Raw genomic sequence first — 22,325 nt, 5'->3', positions numbered from 1 at the left:
TCCTGGGGACCCGGGATCAAGTCCCACATCAAGCTCCCTGCATGGAGCCTGCTTCTCCCTCTGCCTGTGTCTCTGCCTTTCTCTCTCTCTGTCTCTCATGAATAAATAAAATCTTAAAAAAAAAAAAAGAACCAAGTTCCAAAACAGGTATTACTTGTCAATGCCTCTACTTCTTTTAATTCAAATCACTTTAAAGCATTTTATTCTTCTAGACAAATAACTAAGTTTTATAAGATTTGTCTTTCTCACCATGTGATGATTATATTATAACTTTGGACCTAATCTAAAGTTGAATTTACTTACCACGATGCAGTGGTCGGTAAGGAGAATAAATGATGCCAGGGGATCAAATCTGAGATGAATATCCTCTTGAACAGAAAATATGTGGTGAACACTCTTACTTCTTCCAGCAGAATCCTAGTTATAAACACAGCAGTGACTATCATGCATATTTATATATATATAATGTTCCAAGATTAAGTTTCCAGTAACATTTGTTAGCTATCTCTGATTAGCTTTATTTTTTCATTTAAGTGCTTTCATTATTATAAGCGCTTTAAATATAACTTCTTTTAAACTCTGTAAAATTTGAATTGTGTATTCACAATGTATTTCTCTTAAAGAAAATTTGTATTTTTCCTCTGCTCACTGAAAAGACCTAAAAATAGTATCAAACCCAAAAGCAATGAGCCAGCTGGTCTAGTGCCCAGATCATACTCTCAAAATAAAATTTCTCACTACAAGATCAGTCCTCTTTAGAGATAGCTGATTTCATTTCTTAACAAGAAATACACAGGAAGAGCTCAGAATATTTTCATACCAGAAAGCAAGAAAGCTAACAGACTACTGGGATTATATCCAAAGACAGTGGCCAACTTGGAGAGGTTCCCACTAGCCAAAGGTGCAACTTGAGCATTAAAAATATAAATGCAATGGATTAAAACACACCAAATGTAAATATTTTAAAATTTTTTAAATTCATAATGACACTAAAAATAAAAGATTCATTTGATGACCTTTGGCAGATGCTAGAGAAGCAACTCATTATTCTGAAAATTGGTTTAGAAAATGGAGGGTGGGGGAAGAATTAAAAATTTATCCCACTTTTCCTCTATGTACTTCTATATCTGGGTACCAAATAGATAAGGGAAAATTTTTCTTTATGGAACTATTCTAATTAATACTCCTTTTATAAGGAGTGCCAATTTGAATACCACCATTTTATAACTCTAATGAAATAACAGATCTAGGCCAAGGCCATCAATAGCTGCTAGAAATCCTTCAGAAAAGCTGATTAGGTACTTCATAACGAACGGAGGGAAAACCCAGCAGTGTGCTGGAGCTGGTTTGACAGGCTCATAAAAGCCAATTCTTAAATTTTCAGGAATTTTGCAGGCCAGTTGATGTGTTGGTAGCTTAAAACCAGCTATGGTAAAAAATATTTATACTATGGAAATTGTAATAAAGCAGGGAAACACAACATACCTGGATTCCCCCTTCAAACATGCCCAAGCTGGTTGATATTTACAAGCACACCACTGGATAAAATTAACAACACCTGAATACAATGGTCAATCCTAACATTACTAAATGAGAGACAACCAGATAGATTATCACAGGCTTCTGATAAAGCATAAAATACCAAATGAAGTATTCCTGACAAAAAAGACTCAAAACTGATCAAACTCCTAATCTAACTACCAATTACAGAAACTAGAGGGATAGAGGAACATGTTAAATGATACAACATGAATGTAAACAACATAAATCTAGAAGACAGAAAACTATAGGATAAAAGATCCAGTTTCCAAAGCAAATAAATTACAAAAAAAAAAAAAAAAAGGAGAGATGAGAGAGAACCTGTAGATTTAAAAAGACTAAAGAGACAAATCAGCTAAACACAGTATTAGAGCCTTGTATGGATTCTGATTTGAATCAACCACATGTAATATATATACTCACACACACATATATATACAATTAATTGGGAAAACTGAACAGTAGCTGGATAGTTGAATATTAAGAGTTACTATAGATTTTTAGGTGTGTTAGGATATTATGGTTACATTTTTAAAAATAGTTCTTTTAGGGATATATATTATCATATTACAGATGGAACAACATTTGTGGTGCAGCGGTATAGATGAAACAAGATTGGTCATGAGTTCATCACTGCTAAAGTTGGCTAATGGATACATGGGAATTCATTATAGCACTATAGCTTGCATATATTTTTAAATTTTCCCATCATACAAAGTTTAAAATAGCAAAAAGAACTTGTACTTATGTTTATCAAACTTTTATTGCTCAAAATGTTCCTACTTTAAATTATGCATTCCTGTTTTAAAGCAGAGATTGTCTTTAATTTTGAGATAGAGATTTTGGGAGTCTGCTCTTTCAATTAGCAAAGTGGACACAATAATCTAAAGTTCTGGTCCTCAACTCTAGTGCACATCAGAATCACCAGGATGCACTGCTGAAACAGGTTGTTGGGTCCCATCTCCAGAATTTCTGATTCAGAAGTTTGGTATGGGACCTGAGAATTTACATTTCTAACAAGTTCCCACTGATGCTACTAATTCAGGAACCACACTGAAAATTGACTTAAAGGTCTAGTTGCTACTAGGCTGCTCAGAACTATAGACATTCAATAAAAATAGTAAGTAAAATATAAGATAATAAATTCATGTCTTCTGTCACAGATTTTTCTCAGACAGACTCTATAGTACACTATACTTAAAAGAATAGAACTTTCCCATTGATAAATGAGGGGACCAAGGTCCCTATTTAATATTCAGTAGACTAATCTTTTAAAGTTATATAGAAAGAAAACAGATCAGTGGTTTCCTGGACATGAGGGTGGAAGGAAGACAGCTACAAAAGAACACAAAACTTTTGAGGGCGATAGACTGTGCTGATTGTAGTAATGGTCAAGATATGGTCAGATATATATGTATGTCAAAACTCATCAAATTATACTCTTTAAATATGTAGAGTTTTTTTATGTAAAAACAAAATAACACAAGAAATGTTAAACATGTAAAAAGTATACACATTTTCATAGTTTTACTAGGATTTAACTAAGCAGCCAGAAATGTTTCAAGGACCATGAGCCATGGTTTTTTCCTCATAAAATTATAGAAGCTGGCATTTTGAGCCAATCCAAGGATTTGGGAGTTCCCTTCATACAGTGAACAGGTCTCCTATGGTTGCTCCTACTTCCTCCTCCTAACTATAAAGATAGGGAATAATTTATTCTAGGTGCGCTTGCACCTTCAGGTTTTCTGCAAATGATCCAACTTCTAATAGAAAGGTTCATCCCTTTATGTCCTTCCTTCCACATCCTCCCCATGAGCTTCTTCTTCCTCCTCAGGAGAACACTTCAAAGATGGGTGGCATTGCAAAGCGCCTTTTCTTGCTTCCTCTTCTATGAAATGGAGATAAAACTCCCTACCATATAGGACCGTTATACGGGTTAAGTAAAAAATTTTAAGTGTCCAGCATTTCCTTAGAAGGAGCTCAGTAAACAGCTTCTTTGTGTTTAAAACCCTTCTCGGGGATCCCTGGGTGGCGCAGCGGTTTGGCGCCTGCCTTTGGCCCAGGGCGTGATCCTGGAGACCCGGGATCGAATCCCACATCAGGCTCCCGGTGCATGGAGCCTGCTTCTCCCTCCGCCTGTGTCTCTGCCTCTCTCTCTCTCTCTGTGACTATCATAAATAAATAAAAATAAAAAAATAAAAAAATAAAACCCTTCTCTGTGACACACACACACACACACACACACAAAAGCACAAAAGATAATGAAAATAATTATATTTTCTGAAGGATTACTTCAGGTAATCTTCAAACTAAGACTTAACATTAGAAGATGAAATAGTTAAAAACTGTCATCAAATCATAAAATTGTGGAAATTGACAGATTTTTTTTTCCCCAGAAACTAATTCCTTAGCATAGTCTAATCCTCTAAAGAATTTAATAATGTTGACTGAAGTGTTCTATTTTGGTAATGAATGACCAGTTACTACTCTGGCAGGTACTAGTGACTTAAATGCCCACAAGCTGAATTGGAATAGCAAGCAGACTATTACTAGATATGCTATCAATGCATACTCCCCCAAACAAACAAAAAATCCTGATGCCTTGAAAATTCTCTATCCTAGAGCTTTTAAAATAGTGACACAATTTTCCTGTACTTGGAGATAGCAAGCAAAGGCATAGGTACATAAATACCCATTTCTGACTTACCCTATTTTGTTTTAAGATTTTATTTATGGGGATCCCTGGGTGGCTCAGCAGTTTAGCGCCTGCCTTTGGCCCAGGGCGTGATCCTGGAGTCCCAGGATCGAGTCCCACATCGGGCTCCCTGCATGGAGCCTGCTTCTCTCTCTCTCTCTCTCTTTCTCTCTCTCTCCCCATGTTTCTTATGAAAAAATTATTCATGAGAGACATGGAGAGAGAGAGGCAGAGACTAGGCAGAGGGAGAAGCAGGCTTCATGCACGGAGCCTGATACGGGACTTGATCCCATGACTCCGGATCATGCCCTGAGCCAAAGGCAGACGTTCAACCGTTGAGCCACCCAGGCATCTCTCTGAAGGCAGACATTTAATCTTTGAGCCACCAGGTGTCTCTCTGACTTATCCTATTATCTTTGGGTTTGTTGGGAAATTTGCTCCCATTATTAAAAAACTCTAGTCAAAGTTGAAGGAAAATAAAAGAATGATTCCCTGGGGCTCAAAAAGGAGGACTGTGGCCAGGAGTTGTACACTAAGGAGTCCTGTTTTTGTCTAATAGAATTACTCCTGAGTGCCCATTTTCAGAATATACTAAATCCAGTGCATTCAAGGTTTGTTTGTTTGTTTCAGATTTTATTTATTTGTTTGGGAGAGAGAAAAAGAGAGTGGGCAAGCAAGGGAAGGAATAAAGGGAGAGAGACAAGCAGAGTCCATGTGGAGCACAGAGCCTGATGTCGGGCTCCATCCCGTGACCCCAAGATCATGACCTGAGCTGAAATCAAGAGTCAGATGCCCAACCAACTGAGCCACCCAGGTTCCCCTCAAATTTTTAATTAACTTAGTTTCATCTCTATCAATTGACTGAAAAAACAAAACAAAACAAAATCCACATAAGAGTTCAGTGTGGTTACAGCCAAATCATTTACATAGCAAGTTGAAAATTACTAACTTACCTGGACAATGACTTCTATGTTACATGTCCTATTACTATAGTTTCTTGGGTTCCACTTCAGTATGAAAATAGGACCAGACAAGTGAATAGCTTGCCCTAAATGAACTCCATCAATCTTAACTGTGACAGAAGTAATGGAGGATAAGGAAAAGGCCAGGACTCTAAAATGAGAACATAGATAAGCATGTGGTTTTAGAAATTTTCAGTTTTTAGAAAGGAGAATAACTCTTACAACCTGAAAAAATGGAAATTTAGGTAGAACCATCACATGGTATAACTGTTCCCATGACCGCTATTCATATGATCTGGTTTCTTTCTGAATGATGGCTTTTGGAGTTGTGTAATTCGGCAACACTGAGTTGGTAAGAAACTATTTTTGTACTTTTTAGAAAGGAAAATCAATTTTCTTTTAACATATAAGGCTGGGATAGATGCAAAGTTCTTTCTGATAAACCCCTAAAGTCCTGGTTTTTCACATAGGAAAAGAATAGACATAGACACCTCACTTTGTTAATCTAATGTTAATCCTACCATCCACTTATTTGGTTCCCAACATATCTGTCCACAAGAAGCAATGTCACAAACTGAGGTAAGGCTACCAGGCCATTTCAGAGAATGTAATGTCTCCTATCAAAAAAATGCTGAGAGTCATTCCACTACTGGCCAAAAAATAAGTTAAAACAGCTCGATACCATTTTTTCTAGATTAGTTTATTTATTTATTTATTTATTTATTTATTTATTTATTTATTTATTTTAGTATATCTTTTTAAAAGTACAATATCCAAAAAATGATGAGTGCTGTGAAATTGGTATTCATATTGACTGGTAACATTATAAATTAGTATCTGTTTTAAAAAGTAATTGGGTACCTTATGCACTGCTGGTGGTAATGTAAAATGGTACAGCCGCTATGGAAAACAGTATGGTGGTTCCTCAAAAAATTAAACATATAATTACCATGTGGTCCAGCAATTCCATTTCTAGATATATACCCACAAGTACTGAAAGCAAGGATCTGAATGAGTATAACCACATTCATAGTAGCATTATTCACAATAGCCAAAAGATAGAAGCAAAAATATCAACAGATGAATAAATAAAATGTTGTATATACACACACAATGGAATATTAGCCTTAAAAAAGCAAAGAAATTCTGACATACTCTACATCATGGAGGAATCTTGAGGATATTATGTTAAAGAAGCCAGCTATTTAAAGGACAAATACTGTATGATTCCCCTTATATGAGGTTCTAGAGTAGACAGATAGTAGAATGGGGGAACGGGGGTTGCCATGGGCTGGGGGAAGGAAGAAATGAGGAGTTAATGTTGGATGGGTATAGAGTTTCAGTTTTGGAATATAAGAGTTCTGATGATGGATGGTAGTGATGGCTGCACAATATCAATGTACTTTAATGCTACTGAACTGAATACCTACCTAAAAACTGGTAAAATGGTATATTTTATGTTACACATATATTTTACCATATTTTTTTAAAAGAATAATGATTTGTTACAAAAAAAGTCATTGGACAATCTTTATCTATAATCATAAAGGAATTCATATTTTCACCTAGACTCCCACCTCTAGAACTTTATCTAAAGAAGTTATTCAAATGAAAAAGAATCTACATTCATCAGATGCTCATTCCCAAGTTAGAAAAAAAATCTAAGAGTTCACCAATAGGATAGGAAAATGGTTAGATAAATTGTGGTACATTCTCTCTGTTGAGAGAAAAAAGTAAGAATTAAAATAGACTATGCCCTACTGTTAAAATTATGTAAAAACTTGCCTTAAGGAGAATGCCAGAGAAGGAAAACTCAGAAATTCAGTAACAGCTCTATTTGGGGGTAGAGGGAAGGAAATATGATTACAGCAATGCAAAACATGAAAATAAAATACACAAAAATTATAGTGGTAGGATTATGAGTTTCTGGATGGTTTTTAAATTTCAGCAGCTTAAAAATTACCTATTTTTTAACTGAATGGGAATGAAACAGTAAGCATTTTCTCTTTACATAATGTTTAGATTGTTGAGAAAATTAAAGAACAGCATCTCATAGCTCTCACATGGCATTACAGTCACATTGACTAATTCTCCATTAATATCAAGCTGAAAGTAAATGCTGAAAAATTGCTACATACCTGATGTGTGTTGAATGAAGGAGTCTTTCTAGTGGTTCATGTCTAACACAACTATATAGAAGTGACTTAGGATTAGTGATAAGAACCACAGGCCACTCGCCAAAGACCAAATCTGCAAAGCTAAAGAGGTCATGATCAAAAGCAAAGATCCGGTACCTAGAGACCAGAATACAATAAGGTAATTTAGTCACTTCATATTATAAGAGAGTATGAAGGATATACACAGAACAAATGTAAAAATATAAAACTATACTTCCTGAGATCATGAATTTGAATTCAAAGTAAATAATATTGTTTCTCTGTCCTTCTCTTGCCCTTACCACTTTATACTTCACACTTGTCACAAATGGGATCTCATAAAAGACATGAATTTAACTGTGCCCTAGAACAATGCCTGGCACATGGCATACACACTTTCATTTTTAAATTAATGCTTGATAATAAATCAATTTGTTTGGTTTCTATACTTTAAGACTATTTTGAACCTAAGACATTCATCATAAGCATAATACCTGATATTCTTTCATCTCATCAAAAATGCTAATATTAACATGAACATAATTAGAAATTGTTCATTCTTCTTTTAAACCTTTATTTCTATAATTTCAAAGAAATTAACAAAAAGTTTTTTTGTTTTTTTAAATGCATGGTGAAAGGTACAGATATTCATTAAAGAATAACCAAAATTTTATATTTTCTACTTTTTGAACTGAGAAAAGAAATGATTAACTATGGCAGAAACAACAGTGCTCACCAAATACTCCACGTGCTCCCCTGCATTTCCAAGTCTCCCTGGTATTAGGTTGGGACCATGTGACTATTTCTGGTCAATGGGCTGTGAACAGAAGTGACATGTATCACACTTCTGGTCCAAAGTACTTAAGAGTGGGTGTGAGTTCTCCATGCTCTCTTCCCTACCCTGGAATTGAGGTGTTGAGATTGTGGCATTATAAGATGGAGAAAGTCTGAATCTCTGAGTTGCCCCATGGAAGAGAGATGCCTTGGCTCATACCAGATTTATATAAATGAAAAAATGAAGATCTGTTGTGGTAAGCCACAGATTTATTTAGATTTATTTGCATCCACGACAAGGCCTAGCCTAATATTACTAATAAACTTTTAAAAACTCTTCTATTATACTAATACAACTTATTAGTATATAGGGGCAGGTAAAGGTTAGGTCCTTTCAGTAAAACTCCAGATAAAACTCCAGGGTTGGAACACAGGAGAGCAGGTGGGAAGAGAAAGAGAGTAAATCTCATGACATCACTTAACTTGTAACTGTAGCATTTATAAGAAATAAGGAAGCTGATCAAGGATTAGGAAGGATATCTGGTAGAAAGCAATCTGAGCCCAGCCCACAACCTCATGGTCATGAATAGACAGGTCTTAGCCCAAAGTAATTACAGTTGCCAACTGATTACAGGCTTCAAGCATAGCTCTTAGTTTCTAGCAGAGTCAACTGAAATGAGTAAGTACCTTTCAAGATGTAAAGCTATCTTTTAATTAAAGGAAGTAGTTAACAATAGAAAAACATATTCAGCTAAAAAAATATCGAATAACTAGTATCTTTAGAAAAATGAGTTTGAATAAATTTAACAGCAATTGGTAATAAACGATGATATGATATTCATCTACATTTAAGCTATTGTACTTAGCTATCCTCAAAATATTCTTCTCTATATATTTAACTAACTATACTTTTGATATGCTTTTGATAAAAAGGTTACGTTTTCTCATAGATTTTAATCTTTATAAAACCAACTATCATGTATTTGAAGAACTTAAATCACTAACATTTTATAATAATAATTACAAAGATAGATATAAAATTCAGGAGGTGATATATTTCCAGTTCTATTGTTTCTCAAAGTGTGGTCCATAGAGCACTTGGTGGGCTTAAAAAAAAATGCAATTTCTTGGGTCCTAAACCAGACCAACACAATCAAATTCTCTGAAGACAGGGCTTCGAAATTGTTATTTTTTAATACACTCCTCCACAATTGTTGTACACAGTAGAGTTTGAGATCTATTTCCTAATGGATGCATCTTGAAACAATGTAACATAGTGATGGCAAACATAACTGTTGCAACAAGGTTTTTAATGTAGTGACATACATAATATACCTGTATTACTTTAAAAACTTAGAGATATCACAAGTTTTTCCTTAACTGGGATCACCCCATGATAGCAATAAGGAAACTTTTGTTGTTTTAGCAAAACTTACACATGTAAGTTTTATTCTGTGGGGTACTTCCCTTACCTTCTGTTATCCTTCCAGTCTCCCACCTCAAGTTCCAAAGTGCCCTGGAGGTGACGAGTGTGCAAAACAGGCATCAGTCCACCGAGTGTATGGAGGTGTCCACACAAATAAGCTGTAGCTGAACTAACCGATGAAAAAGAAATAGATGTGCAGATAACTTGTGATGCCAAACTAATAAGTAGATCTCTTCAGTAGAGCAAGACAGGTAGAGTTAACTTAAAAGAATTACAATTAATTTTAATTTTGGAAACCTGCCTCACCTCATTAATGACCGAATTCCAGGTGATGGAGAAAGGATAGTGGATGTTGTATAGTGTCCAAACCAAATACTGTGGTTGCTCCGACTACTTTCCTTGGCTAGTAACAGAAGTTCCTCCATCCGTTTCTGAAATGGAAGAAAAACAAAAGGATCTTTAATTAGAGCTCAGGCTAATTAAACATCTCCCTTGAAGTTTTATAATAATAAGTATGTTTAAGGCCTAAACCCTACTAATTAATGACCTGTATCGACCTGTATAAATTTCAAACTGTTTTCATATATATTATAATTCATTTGGTCCTAAAAATAACTTCATGCTAAGTAGGGCAGCATTATCCCTTTTGATAGATAAGGAAATTGAGAAATAAAGAACAATCTTTAAATGACATAAATTTCAAGGGTGCCTAGGTGGCTCAGTCATTGAGCGTCTGTCTTTGGCTTGGGTCATGATCCTGGGGTCCTGGTATCAAGTCTCACATTGGGCTCCCTACTCAGTGGGGAGCCTGCTTCTCCCTCTGACTAGCTCTGCCTCTTTCTCTGTGTCTCTCATTAATAAATAAATAAAATTTTTAAAAAAATAAAAGATTTTTTAATAATATATTTTTTTATAGAAATAGAGAAGAACCACTAATCTTTTCAGCCCTATATACTACATTGCAATTAATAAAGAGGATCTTGAAACTAAACTTCTAAAATAAGGTGTACATATGTCCAAAAAAAGCCTTACACCTGTTTATAACAGCTCTACTCAGAATAGCCAAAAACTAGAAACCATAAGTATATATCCAAACAATGAATGCTATGTAGTGATAAAAAGGAAAGAATTACTCAAACACAGTAATACAGATGAATTGTAGAAACACACTGAGCAAAAGAAGCCAAAGACAAGAGTACATACTGTATGATTTTATTTACATAAAATTCTAGGACAAACAAAACTAATCTATACCGACAGAAAACCAATCCGTGGTTCTCTAGGATTGGCGTGAAGACTGACTACACAAGAGAACTTTCTGGGATGATAGAAATATCCTGTCTTGATCGTGGTGACAGTTACACTAGCATATACATTTTTTGTCAAAAGTCTTCAAAGACTTAAAATGAATACATTTTATTGTATATAAATCATCCCTCGTGAAGTTGATTTCAAAAATACTTGTACATGTATAGTGCTTATAGCAATGAAATCCTGGACTGTACCCTCAGGGTTTCTAATTTGGTAAATCTTGGGGAAAGCGAGGGAATCTGCATTTTATAAGACTCCAACTGATTCTCATGCAGATGATCTTTGATTCATATCTTAACACTACTCTAAGGAATAGGCTTTAAAATGACAAGTTAATAAATTCTGTCTAAAGACAACTGGAAGAAACAAAATATACCTTTATTAAATAAAATGCCTAATACAGCACAATGCATTTTATAATATTCTATCCACATGATTTCAAGGTCTTCTGAACCCTTATATCACTTTGAATCTCTTCTAGCACTTAGCAAATTCTGCCCTTTATTATAGTTATTTCTGCACTAGTCTTATGTCCCTCCACTAGATTAAATCTTCTAAGAGGTAAGTGATTTGATCTTATCACTCTTGTATTCTTACATACAGGCACATGTCTTGCATATGGGCATGTGCTCATTAGTGAGCTGATATTTGTTGTAGTTGGGCTCCCCGCTGAGCACAAAGTTTGCTTGTCCCTCTGCTTGTCCCTCTGATAAAAATTTGTTTACCTCGGATAACCTTAAGTGAGCCAAATTTATCCAAGAAAAAACAAAATAGATTAGCTACAAAGGGAAGTGAGATTTTTACTGTACCTCATCTAAAATTCCAAAGAAATTATAGGGTCTCTTAGGCCCTGGATTTGGGGTGGCATCCAAAGAGATGAAAGAATAGTTGCCAAAAGGAGTACTGTGGACATAATGGAAAGAGCCATCCCTACGTACAGCAGAATATTTCCTAAAAAATACAAGACAGGAAAGTTTTAGTGCAATCATAAAAAGACAGAATGAGCTTATCCTTCCCGTATATCATACTATATTTTGCCTCCCTTTGAAAATTTCCTAATCTGACAGAGAAATACATAAAGTAGATCCACAATAAGCTGATTAAAAGAACTTCTAAAAATCTTTTTCCCCCACTGTCTACAAAGATTCAGGCAAACTAATTCATAAGTAATTAAACACAAGGTCACTAAGCAAAGCAGAGAAATAGGTGACTATTTATGGTAGTCCACTAAACATTTAAAAAGAGATCAATCAGAATTCAGTGAAATGCTATTTATCAATCATTGAAAAATTTAGTGAGGACCTACTAAGTACTTAACAGAATTCTTGGTGTAATGAGATAAAAAAAGGTGTTTATATCTTGAAACAGAACTACCGAGGCTTAACTCACAATGAAGCCTTGCAAAGATGAAATCATCAAGCCAGGAGAAAAATGTTAGTTAGGTCTGGGTCAGTAAATCTTTTTCAATCCCTAAAAATATGTTGGTAACACACACAGGGTACACACTTGGTAATGAAAGTCCTTACTCCTCAAGTATCAGCAGTGTTCAGGTATCTATAAGGTTGGACAGTGAAGAACAGGGGAAAGAGTGGGTAACATAGCACACAGAGTAGGAATTCATTAAGTATTTGTTGAATAAATGTGAAGGAAGGTACAGACTGGGGACATACCAATATTACTCAAATGTCAAATATTATAAGAAAGCAGCTAAGACACATATGGAAAAATACAAATAAACTCTTGAAACCTAATATGCTATCAGGAAGCTATATTTAAGCCACAATAGCCATCAAACATATCATAAAATAAATATATTATCACAGATATTAATAATTAAAAGCCAATTAGTTCTATTGCTTCTCTTCCTGGTATTTTTAAATTTTCTATTTTGAAGGGGGCACTTAGGTTGCTCAGTCAGTTAAGCCTGCAACCCTTGATTTCGGCTCAGGTCATGATCTCAGGGTCATGGGAGCCAGCCCTACAATGGGTTCAGCACTCAGCATAGAGTCTGCTTATCCCTCTCCCCCTGCTCCTCCCCTGCTCATGTGTGCGCACGCACATGTGCACTTTCTCTCTCAAATAAATAAAATCTTTAAAAAATGAAATTTCAAATTTTGGGGTTTTTTTCTCTCATTAAGATTGTTACTTATGTTTTTCCTGCTTAATTTGTTTTCAGTTATTCTTTCAGATCTTATAATTTTACATATGTTGCTTCCTCTCCTACATTGTTTTTTTTTTTTTAAGATTTTATTTATTTATTCATGAGACACACAGAGAGAGAGAGGCAGAAACAGAGGCAGAGGGAGAAGCAGGCCCCCTGCAGGGAGCCTGACACGGGACTCATCCTGAGACGCCATCCTGAGACCCGATCCTGGGTCTCCAGGATCACACCCTGAGCTGAAGGCTGCGCTAAACTGCTGAGCTACCGGGGCTGCCCACCATTCCTACATTCTTAATACATTAAAGCCCACTATCTAAAAGTAAACTCAACTATTTGAAAGCAGAGGTTAAAATATATTATAGCTATTAACATTTTTTGGATTCTGGATTTTGGCATTCTCTGGGACACTCTTAAGATCAAGATTTAGCTTTAAGATTTTTTCGTTCAGGCTGATCTTTCTATAATGTTCATATCTCTGGCCATTTATTAAAATACTGTTTATTAAAAATTCAGATAAAGGTTAGGTGGTTAGAAACAAAAATATAAATAAACTTCACGTGACTAATGGCTTTATTCTCCTAATAGGTAGTGAGATCCTGAGTCCTGTTAATTTTTCTTTGAAAATGTTTCTTAGGGGATCCCTGGGTGGCTCAGCGGTTTAGCGCCTGCCTTTGGCCCAGAGCATGATCCTGGAGTCCTGGGATCGAGTCCCACATCAGGCTCCCTGCATGGGGCCTGCTTCTCCCTCTGCCTGTGTCTCTGCCTCTCTCTCTCTGTGCATCTGTCATGAATAAATAAATAAAATCTTTAAAAAAAAAAAAATGTTTCTTATTTCCATTCCAGAGTCACCATCAAAGATACAAATAGATAGGGGATCCCTGGGTGGCGCAGCGGTTTGGCACCTGCCTTTGGCCCAGGGCGCGATCCTGGAGACCCGGGATCGAATCCCACATCGGGCTCCCGGTGCATGGAGCCTGCTTCTCCCTCTGCCTGTGTCTCTGCCTCTCTCTCTCTCTGTGTGACTATCATAAATAAATAAATAAATAAATAAATAAATAATTTAAAAAAAAGATACAAATAGATAATAGAAAATGAAAGATTTTCATCTCTGACCTTTTCCTTCCTCACATTAAAAAAAAAATACAATCTCAACCTCCAAGTTATTATGATGATTCTAATATATGTTAATCAATGCTGTTTGAACTGCTACCCTCCAGCTGATGTTACTTCCCCATATCTATGGACTTTGTTAGATAGGTATGCTTCTATTCAAGCCCTTCCATATCATGACTGGACTATTACATGACTCTCCTCTCTGTTCTACAAAACTCCAATCTCCCTCTTTTTTCCTTATCATCCCTATCTTGTTTTCTTTTTTGTTGTATGATTGCCCTTTATAAAATATTATTTCATTATGTGACTTCTCTCCTTAGGAATCTATACTGGATTTATGAACTGTTATCCAACATGTCTAAATGTCTATACTTGTCACTTAAGACCTCCATAAACTGGCCCTAAGCTTCCTACCCAATGTCATACCAGTCCTCAAAATGTTCTTTTATTCTAGTGATACCAGTTTTCTTACTGCCCCTAAAAGCTCCTTCTAGCTTTTAAAGCTCTGGTGTTGGGATCCCTGGGTGGCGCAGCGGTTTGGCGCCTGCCTTTGGCCCAGGGCGCGATCCTGGAGACCCGGGATCGAATCCCACGTCGGGCTCCCGGTGCATGGAGCCTGCTTCTCCCTCCGCCTGTGTCTCTGCCTCTCTCTCTCTCTCTGTGACTATCATAAATAAATAAAAAATTAAAAAAAAAAATTTAAAAAAATAAAGCTCTGGTGTTTTGCCTAAAATATACCCCTCAAAAGTTCTTCCCTAAATGCAACCCTTAAGAATAGACACAATTTTTACTTCTTTTATAAAATCCTAACTTGCAACTAGTAGATATATAAGTTCTGGAGATCAATGCACAGCATAGTAATTATAATCAGCAGTACAGTATTATAAGCTTCAAAGTCACTAGGAGACTAAACCTTAAATATTCTTACCACAAGAAAATGATAATTGTGTGATAGTGATGAAGTATTAGCTAACTCTATGGTGGTCCTCATTTCACAATATATAAATGTATCATGTGAATATGTTGTACATCTTAAACTTATACAATGTTATATGTCAATTGTATCTCAATAATAAAGTATCCTCTATGTCCAGCCCATGCTGACTTCTGCCCTTTCCAATTTCTCATAATGATGATCATGTGTACCAAATAACCTAGAATTTCATCAGTCATCCCTTAAGGTTTTTTCTAGTTGTTTCCTAAACAATTCTTATCTCCCTCAACTGGTCTTCCTTAAAGGTAGAGGACATATTTTTTAATATTAGCTCTTGTATCTCTCATGCTATCCAGCTAATGATGGGCTCTCAACAAATTCTCACTACTTTAGTGATGGACAATGTAGAACAAAGCTGTGGAAAACTCTAGAACTTGAAGTGAAATTGAAACTAAAAGAATCCAAACACACTGAAACTAGAGAACTGGTTTTCTAACTCAAAGAGCCTTTCATATTCATTCACATTCATGACATATAAAGAAAATTTTAATATTCCTATGACATTCCTATGACATTCCTTATGTCCTTGACATAAGGACAAGGCAACCAGGATGACCAAGTGGGCTCCTCAACCACTACAGATGCTGAGAGAATCAGTTTCTCAGTATTCCAAAAATCAACAGTACTCTAGTAACAAGCTCTAATCTAAATGACTCTGATGTATATAGCATGGTGACTAAGTAAAAAATACTCTACTGTAAATCTGAAAGTTGCTGAGAATAGATTTTTTATTACAGAAAAAAAAAAGTCTTTTTTAACTACATATATGGTAGGCGTTAACTAGACTTACTGTGGTTACCATTTCACAATATATACAAATATCGAATCATGTTATATATTCATAATGTTATATGTCAATTATATCTAAGTAAAAAAATTAAAATAAAAAATGACTTCTGGGCAGCCCAGGTGGCTCAGCAGTTTAGAGCCACCTTCAGCCCAGGACGTGATCCAAAGGACCCAGGATCGAGTCCCATATCAGGCTTCCTGCATGGAGCCTGCTTCTCCCTCTGCCTGTGCCTCTGCCTCTCTCTCTCTCTCTCTGTGTGTGTGTGTCTCTCATGAATAAATAAAATCTTTATTTAAAAAAATGACTTCTGCTATATATCAATGGCAAAAAAAAGTTTGTGTGAAATATTTAAAGTATCATTAGCCAATAAAAAGCATTAAAGTGTATGAAATAAAAGGAATTAAAGGAAAGAAAAAATGTTGGGGAAAAAAGAACTGAATCTGTCACACACACATACAAAAAAATTCTAAATTACTAGAGATTCTTTAGATAGAAATTTTGTCTGCTAAAAAATGTTGTCACCCATTCATTGACTTGACTGCACCCTCCTTGTGCTGCCTCATCGTCTGTATTCTATTTATTACAGTACCTGTAATAATTCTCGACACTCTCCAGACTTGGGATGTTGAATGCATCTAATTAAAAAGAAAAAAGCAATGAATCACTAAAGTCTACTCCTGAATATGTTAACTAAAATTGAAATAAAATTTTGGGGAAAAAAAGAGCGAACACCACCTACATGAAAAAGAAAATATAAACATCTTAATGACTAAAGAAAAATGACAGTACTTTCAATAACACTTTAAATGGGAGAATGCCAATAAATTAGCCTAATAATTTATAAAACTTGATAACAGAATTCAGATGATCTGGAAGCTTATTTAAGACACCTAGTATACTGGAGAATAACAAATACTTCGATATTATATACTATTCAGAATAAATCAATTTGTAATTGTAGGATTGGACTGTTATATAATTAAAACAGCATGGATCCATGCCAAGGGTTCCTAAACAACTGATCACTTTGATAATAGGACCTAAGTCCCTCTCTTCTTAAATCTTAAAAAGATTCAGTAAGAAAGGAGTTATATAATGGTAAGAAGTAAGGTAAAAGATGTAATAGAACACTTATCTGGAAATATAATGATTTCATAGAGCTTGATTGCCTGGTTGCAATAAGAAAATTACTTGCCAGCTCAGAATTCTAAGAATCCACTACATTTCTAGTAACTTTGGAGAATAAGCTGTTAAATCCAATTTAGGCTGAAAGAAACATTATTGTGTATGTAATCTTCTTACTAAGAGAACTACACTGTTATAGTTAAATCTTAATAAAAATTAGTTTCCTCCTATCTTAACATAATACATAAACATATATATAAATACATGCTATAAGCATTTATGCTTATACCGGTCAAATTAGATGATTATGAACTCCAAAGGACAAGCTCTGTTTACAAGATCTAATCACAAAAGTCTGATATTTGTTACTTAAAATAAGTCAGTAGCTTGGCTTGAAAAAGTTTTTTAAAATATGTACAGGCTTGCTTTCTATTGCTAAAGAATTTGACCTGTACCACTACTAAGGATCAAGAAAAGAGGGAAATGTAAATTCAGATCTTCCTCAACTTAACAATGGGGTTATGTCCAAACAAACCCATAGTAAGTAGAAAATATTTCAGTAGAAAATGCATTTAATACACTGAATCTACTGAACATCAGAGCTTAGCCTCACCTACCTTAAACATGCTCAGAATGCTTACATTAGCCTATAGTTGAGCAAAATCATCTAACACAAAACCTGTTTTATAATAAAGTATAGAATATGTCATGTTGAATATCTGAGAGTGAAAAACAGAATGACTGCTTGGGCACAGAATGGTTACAAGGTTATTTATTGGCTCTCTACCCTGGTGATCGTGTCCAGCATCACCAGAGTATCATACTGCATATCACTAGCCAAGGAAAGGATAAAAATTCAAAATTTGAAATATAATTTCTATTGAATGGGTATCAATTTCATACATTGTAAAGTTGAAAAATCAGAGGTCAAATCACCATAAGTTGAATCATCCTCAATTGGGAACCACTTACAGGTATACCAGAAAGAGCTATAAGCCAGGTAACTCATCATCAATTAATAATTCCTAGCTGCTCTGTAAGAACTATCTATAAAGACAGCATTTTCTGATCAAACCAAAACTATATATTTCACCAGTCAGAATTATCTGTTTAAAATAATAGTTTTAAACATAAATATTTAGGCACACAATAGCAATTAATAATCAAATGAACAAGTACTTAACCATTAAGAAAGTCAACAAACCTACTGTTTACACACTTTGTAGAAGAGTTCATTTCCTTACTAACACTACAATAATAATGTAAAAAATGTGAAGGGATTACCCATTTCTCTTCTCATACCTAGAGATTTATTTGCAATTTTAATTTTTTAATGTATACACAGTAAAATTCATTCACTGTGAAGTACACACAGTTCTTTGCATATTGACAAACACATAGTCATATATCCACCACAATGGAGATACAGAACAGTTCCATCATCTCTCGAAATACTCTCATGATGCCTCTTGGTAGGCAGCTTCTCCTCCGGCCCCCAACCCTTGGAACTACAATCTGTTCTCTATAGTTTTGCCCTTTCTTGAATGTCACATAAATGGAATTATACTGTATATAGATTTATGAGTGGTGGTTCTATTAGCAAAATGTACACCTATCTATCTCTATATATGTATTTATGCATGTGTGTGTGTGTGTGTGTGTGTGTATGACTGATTGTAGGCTCCACACCCAATGTGGTGCTCAAACTCATCACCCTAGATCAAGAGTTGCATGCTTTATTAACTGAGCCAGCCATACACCTAAAATGGTTATATTTTTAAACAATCTCCTGCATAGGTTTCGCTAGAAGTTTTTCTTCATGTAAAGAAGAAAAGACCATCCCAACTTTCCCTCAAAGGCTAAAAGTGGTATCTGAAGTTTTAAAATCATATAATATAGTTGTATTTCAGAGTTGTGCCTTCAGTATAACTAAAACTATGTTCCATTGTATAATTTTATATTCTAAATTGGAGAATCTAGGCTCTTGAAGGGAAAAAAAAATCCAGTTCTAATTATACGTGGGTCTTGACTCTTACCATGATTTCCTTTAACATCAAGCCACTTGGTTTTTTCCATGACTCTTGTCTTCTTCAGAATGCCCTGGTAAGTTTGCCATTCTACCTCATGCTGCCTGGATCCCAAGTAGTCCTTTGTTTTGGCATCAGTCAGGTCTCCTGTAGATTTACATAAGACTTAAATCTTGATGCAAAAGAAACCCCAGAGGGTTAAAAAATGATTTTAAATGCACACTGAGGATGTGAGGGAGATCTGGCTGCGACATCTGTCACCCCATTGATCGCCAGGGTTGATTCGGCTGATCTGGCTGGCTAGGCGGGTGTCCCCTTCCTCCCTCACCGCTCCATGTGCGTCCCTCCCGAAGCTGCGCGCTCGAAGAGGACGACCATCCCTGATAGAGGAGGACCGTTCTTCGGTCAAGGGTATACGAGTAGCTGCGCTCCCCTGCTAGAACCTCCAAACAAGCTCTTAAATGCACACTGATGGAACAAAGATACTTAAGGTACTCAACATGTATAAGAATAAAAGCAAGCCATATAAAATAAAATTTTATTGGCAAGGACTTTGTTTAGTATAGGTTAGCAAGTACCTATTTAACTTCCTGTGATACTAGAAATGGGTTCTGAAAAAAGTTATCTTTAAAGAGAGTGGCACAAAATGCATTGTAAAACTCTGTAAAAATGAAAACTATAAGAAATTCCAACACTCTGGGCATATGCCTGAGATCTATGACAAACATATTTTCCACACCCCAAATCAGGATATGTAATGTGAGCAAGAGTTATTTTTACAACAAGAAGCAATCTGGAAGGTATGGTTTGGACAATGAAATACAAAAATTTCTGGAAAACTAAATGGACAATTGAAATAGAGGTTTTCCATAAAATGAGGACTGATAAACCATCATATCAGCAGAGATGTTTGAGTAGGGTAGGTAGGATATGAATCCCCAGTAGAAAAAACAGACACTCCTTTAGCTTTTCCTCCAGCACATTTTAGGAGCAAATAGTTTGAAGATTCTAGAGAACTCAAGTCACAGAAGTACCAAAAGATGGAAAAAAAAAAAAAAGTGTCCTAAGTCACTTTATGCTTCAACAATTGACAACATAAAATTGACTAATGCTATAAAAAGGAAAGAAAAAAAAAAAGGAAAAGTTAGTTTTGGAGGCACCTGGGTGGCTCAGTGGGTTATCCCACTCTTGATTTGGGCTCAGGTCATGATCTCAATGTCCTGAGATGGAGCTTCTGTGGGCTCTGCCCAAGGCCTGGAGCCTGCTTGAGTCCCTCTGCCCCTCCCCTCCCCCCAAAAAATAAAGAGGAAGGAAGGAAGGAAAGAAGGAAGGAAGGAAGGAAGGAAGGAAGGAAGGAAGGGAGGGAGGGAGGGAGGAAGGAAGGAAGTAAGGGAGGGAAAACTTTTGACCTGTGGCTAAAGGGCTTTCCCTAATTCTCTCTGGACAACTGCAACGAACGGATACAGATACAGCGGACCGTATACTAACGAGAATCATGAGCCTTGCTTCTGCTGCTTTGACAAAACCTTGTGACGGCAAGTCATTTAGCTTGCCTCTTGACTCGGTTATCCACAGGCAAAGGAAATTACAACGTCCCATGTCCTCTACAGGAGGCCTCGCCTGGGGCTGAGGCTGTGGTGTTCCCAACATCCCCAAAGTGCCAGCATTCTACCGTCCGGGCCACAGAACAACGCGACAGTACGGCAACCCTCCCTACCTGTTGCCAGGACGAGAGCTGGTTGAATGATGTCAATAGTCTCTGAACAGAACTTCTCTAAGTCTACAGCTCTGCCTGGATCACGAAACCTGCTCAGGTGAATGTCGGATATCTGCCGAAAGCAGGTATTAAACAGAGGTATCTGGGTCAGGAGGAGGCAGCACGGGCAGCAGGCCACCCGGCAGCTCTCTCAAGGCGGAAGGAAATGTCAAGGATGCGGTGCAAGAACGAAGCACCCCCCCGCACCCCCACATCCCAGGGAAGGACAGGGCTCCCAGCCGCACCCCGGCGGAAACTGTCCGCGTCTCACCGCGTGCTGCGGGCTTTGCACCTACCCCCCGCCCTGCTCCCGCTGCGTCACCTGCAGACCCCAGAAGATGTTGCTGGCGCCGGGGCCCGGCGCGGGGTGCGGGCTCCGGGAGGCGCGGGGCTGGGGCAGAGGCGAGGGCTGACCGGCCAGGCCGTAGTGCTCCAAGAGCACGGCCGCCAACGCCGCTGCCGCCAGCCCCGCGACCACCCTGACGGCCAGCCCCGCGGCCATCCTGCCCGCCGCCCGGGCGCTGCACTTGCTGTGCGCGGCTCGGCCCGTGCGGCGCCCGCGGGGGCTGCTCTGGCCTCACTTCCGGACTCTATGATCCCGGGCGAGAGGCGCGGCTGGAGCGCTGGCGCCGCACCTGCTCCGGCGCCTGCACCTGCACCCGCACCCGCACCCGCACCCGGGTGTGCACCTGCCGCTCGCCCGCGGCCCGGCTCTCCGCGCTGGGGTGGCGAACGGAATGCGGGTGAGATAAAGGAAACCGAGCCCCCGGCGCCCATCAGGGTTGCCGAGGCGTGGCAGGGAAAGAACCCTGACCCAGGAGGCGGAGGCGGAGGCTAAAGTCCTGGCTCCGCCTTGGTCAATCATTTCCTGACCCTGTGGGTCGATTTGCTCACCCGTAAAACGGAATTAGTAATGCTTCGCGTGCCTACTTCACAGGCTTGTGAGACTCAAAGCATGTTATGAGGACGCCTTTTAAATTACCGTAGAGATGTGACAGCTGGCTTTCTCTCGGCCCTTCTGACCATTGACAACGTGTTTCCAAGAGATGTAATACGTATGTTTTGTAGTTATTTTTTCCTAGATCTGATTTCGTACACAGTTGGCTATGTAGTTTCCCGTTCCCATGTTATGTCCTTTATTTAATAAATTGTAAATACAGGAGAATTAAGAGTCCTGCCCTTAACTTATCTAACCATTGCTATTGTTGAACTTTTGGATTATTTATTATGGTCGGAATGTTCTGAATAAACATTTTTGTATAAACATTCTGAATAAACATACCGGTGTTCTGAAAAAAAAACAACAACTTTTAAAAAAGATTTTATTTATGTATTGGAGAGCGCGCGCATGAAAGGGAGGGGGAGCAGAGGGAAAAGCTGACTCCCCGCTGAGCAGGGAGCCAGATGTAGGGCTCCATCCCAGGACCCTGGGATCATGACCTGAGCAGAAAGCCACTGATTAACCGACTGAGCCACCCAGGACCTTCTAAGAAAAC

The 22,325-nt window shown here is 37.4% G+C and overlaps 1 protein-coding gene across 12 annotated transcripts in view; it reads right to left on the bottom strand.

The window, feature by feature from the left end:
- Positions 1-21,652, bottom strand: part of TMEM62 (transmembrane protein 62) — a 33,128-nt gene extending 11,476 nt beyond the window's left edge. Inside the window, exons 1-12 of one of the 12 annotated variants that reach the window (XM_072738389.1) lie at positions 21,519-21,643; positions 20,791-20,902; positions 19,083-19,220; positions 16,511-16,556; positions 11,673-11,814; positions 9,859-9,983; positions 9,599-9,721; positions 7,335-7,490; positions 6,982-7,029; positions 6,058-6,120; positions 5,188-5,347; positions 304-417 (exon numbers count right to left, since the gene is read on the bottom strand). In XM_072738389.1, coding sequence (XP_072594490.1) covers positions 304-417; positions 5,188-5,347; positions 6,058-6,120; positions 6,982-7,029; positions 7,335-7,490; positions 9,599-9,721; positions 9,859-9,983; positions 11,673-11,814; positions 16,511-16,556; positions 19,083-19,122 — 1,017 coding nt within the window. In that variant the 5' untranslated portion in view covers positions 19,123-19,220; positions 20,791-20,902; positions 21,519-21,643. Of the gene's footprint in view, positions 1-303; positions 418-5,187; positions 5,348-6,057; positions 6,121-6,981; positions 7,030-7,334; positions 7,491-9,598; positions 9,722-9,858; positions 9,984-11,672; positions 11,815-16,510; positions 16,557-19,082; positions 19,221-20,790; positions 20,903-21,125 lie in introns of all 12 variants that reach the window. The other 11 variants (XM_072738394.1, XM_072738388.1, XM_072738391.1 and 8 more) reach the window with 11 other exon arrangements.
- Positions 21,653-22,325: the final 673 nt, after the last annotated feature.

The sequence above is a fragment of the Vulpes vulpes genome, chromosome 15 (assembly GCF_048418805.1).
Source record: "Vulpes vulpes isolate BD-2025 chromosome 15, VulVul3, whole genome shotgun sequence".
Classification (NCBI taxonomy): Eukaryota; Metazoa; Chordata; class Mammalia; order Carnivora; family Canidae; genus Vulpes; species Vulpes vulpes.
The sequence above is the reverse complement of the archived record's forward strand: the minus strand, read 5'-3'. Positions and strand labels throughout refer to the sequence as shown.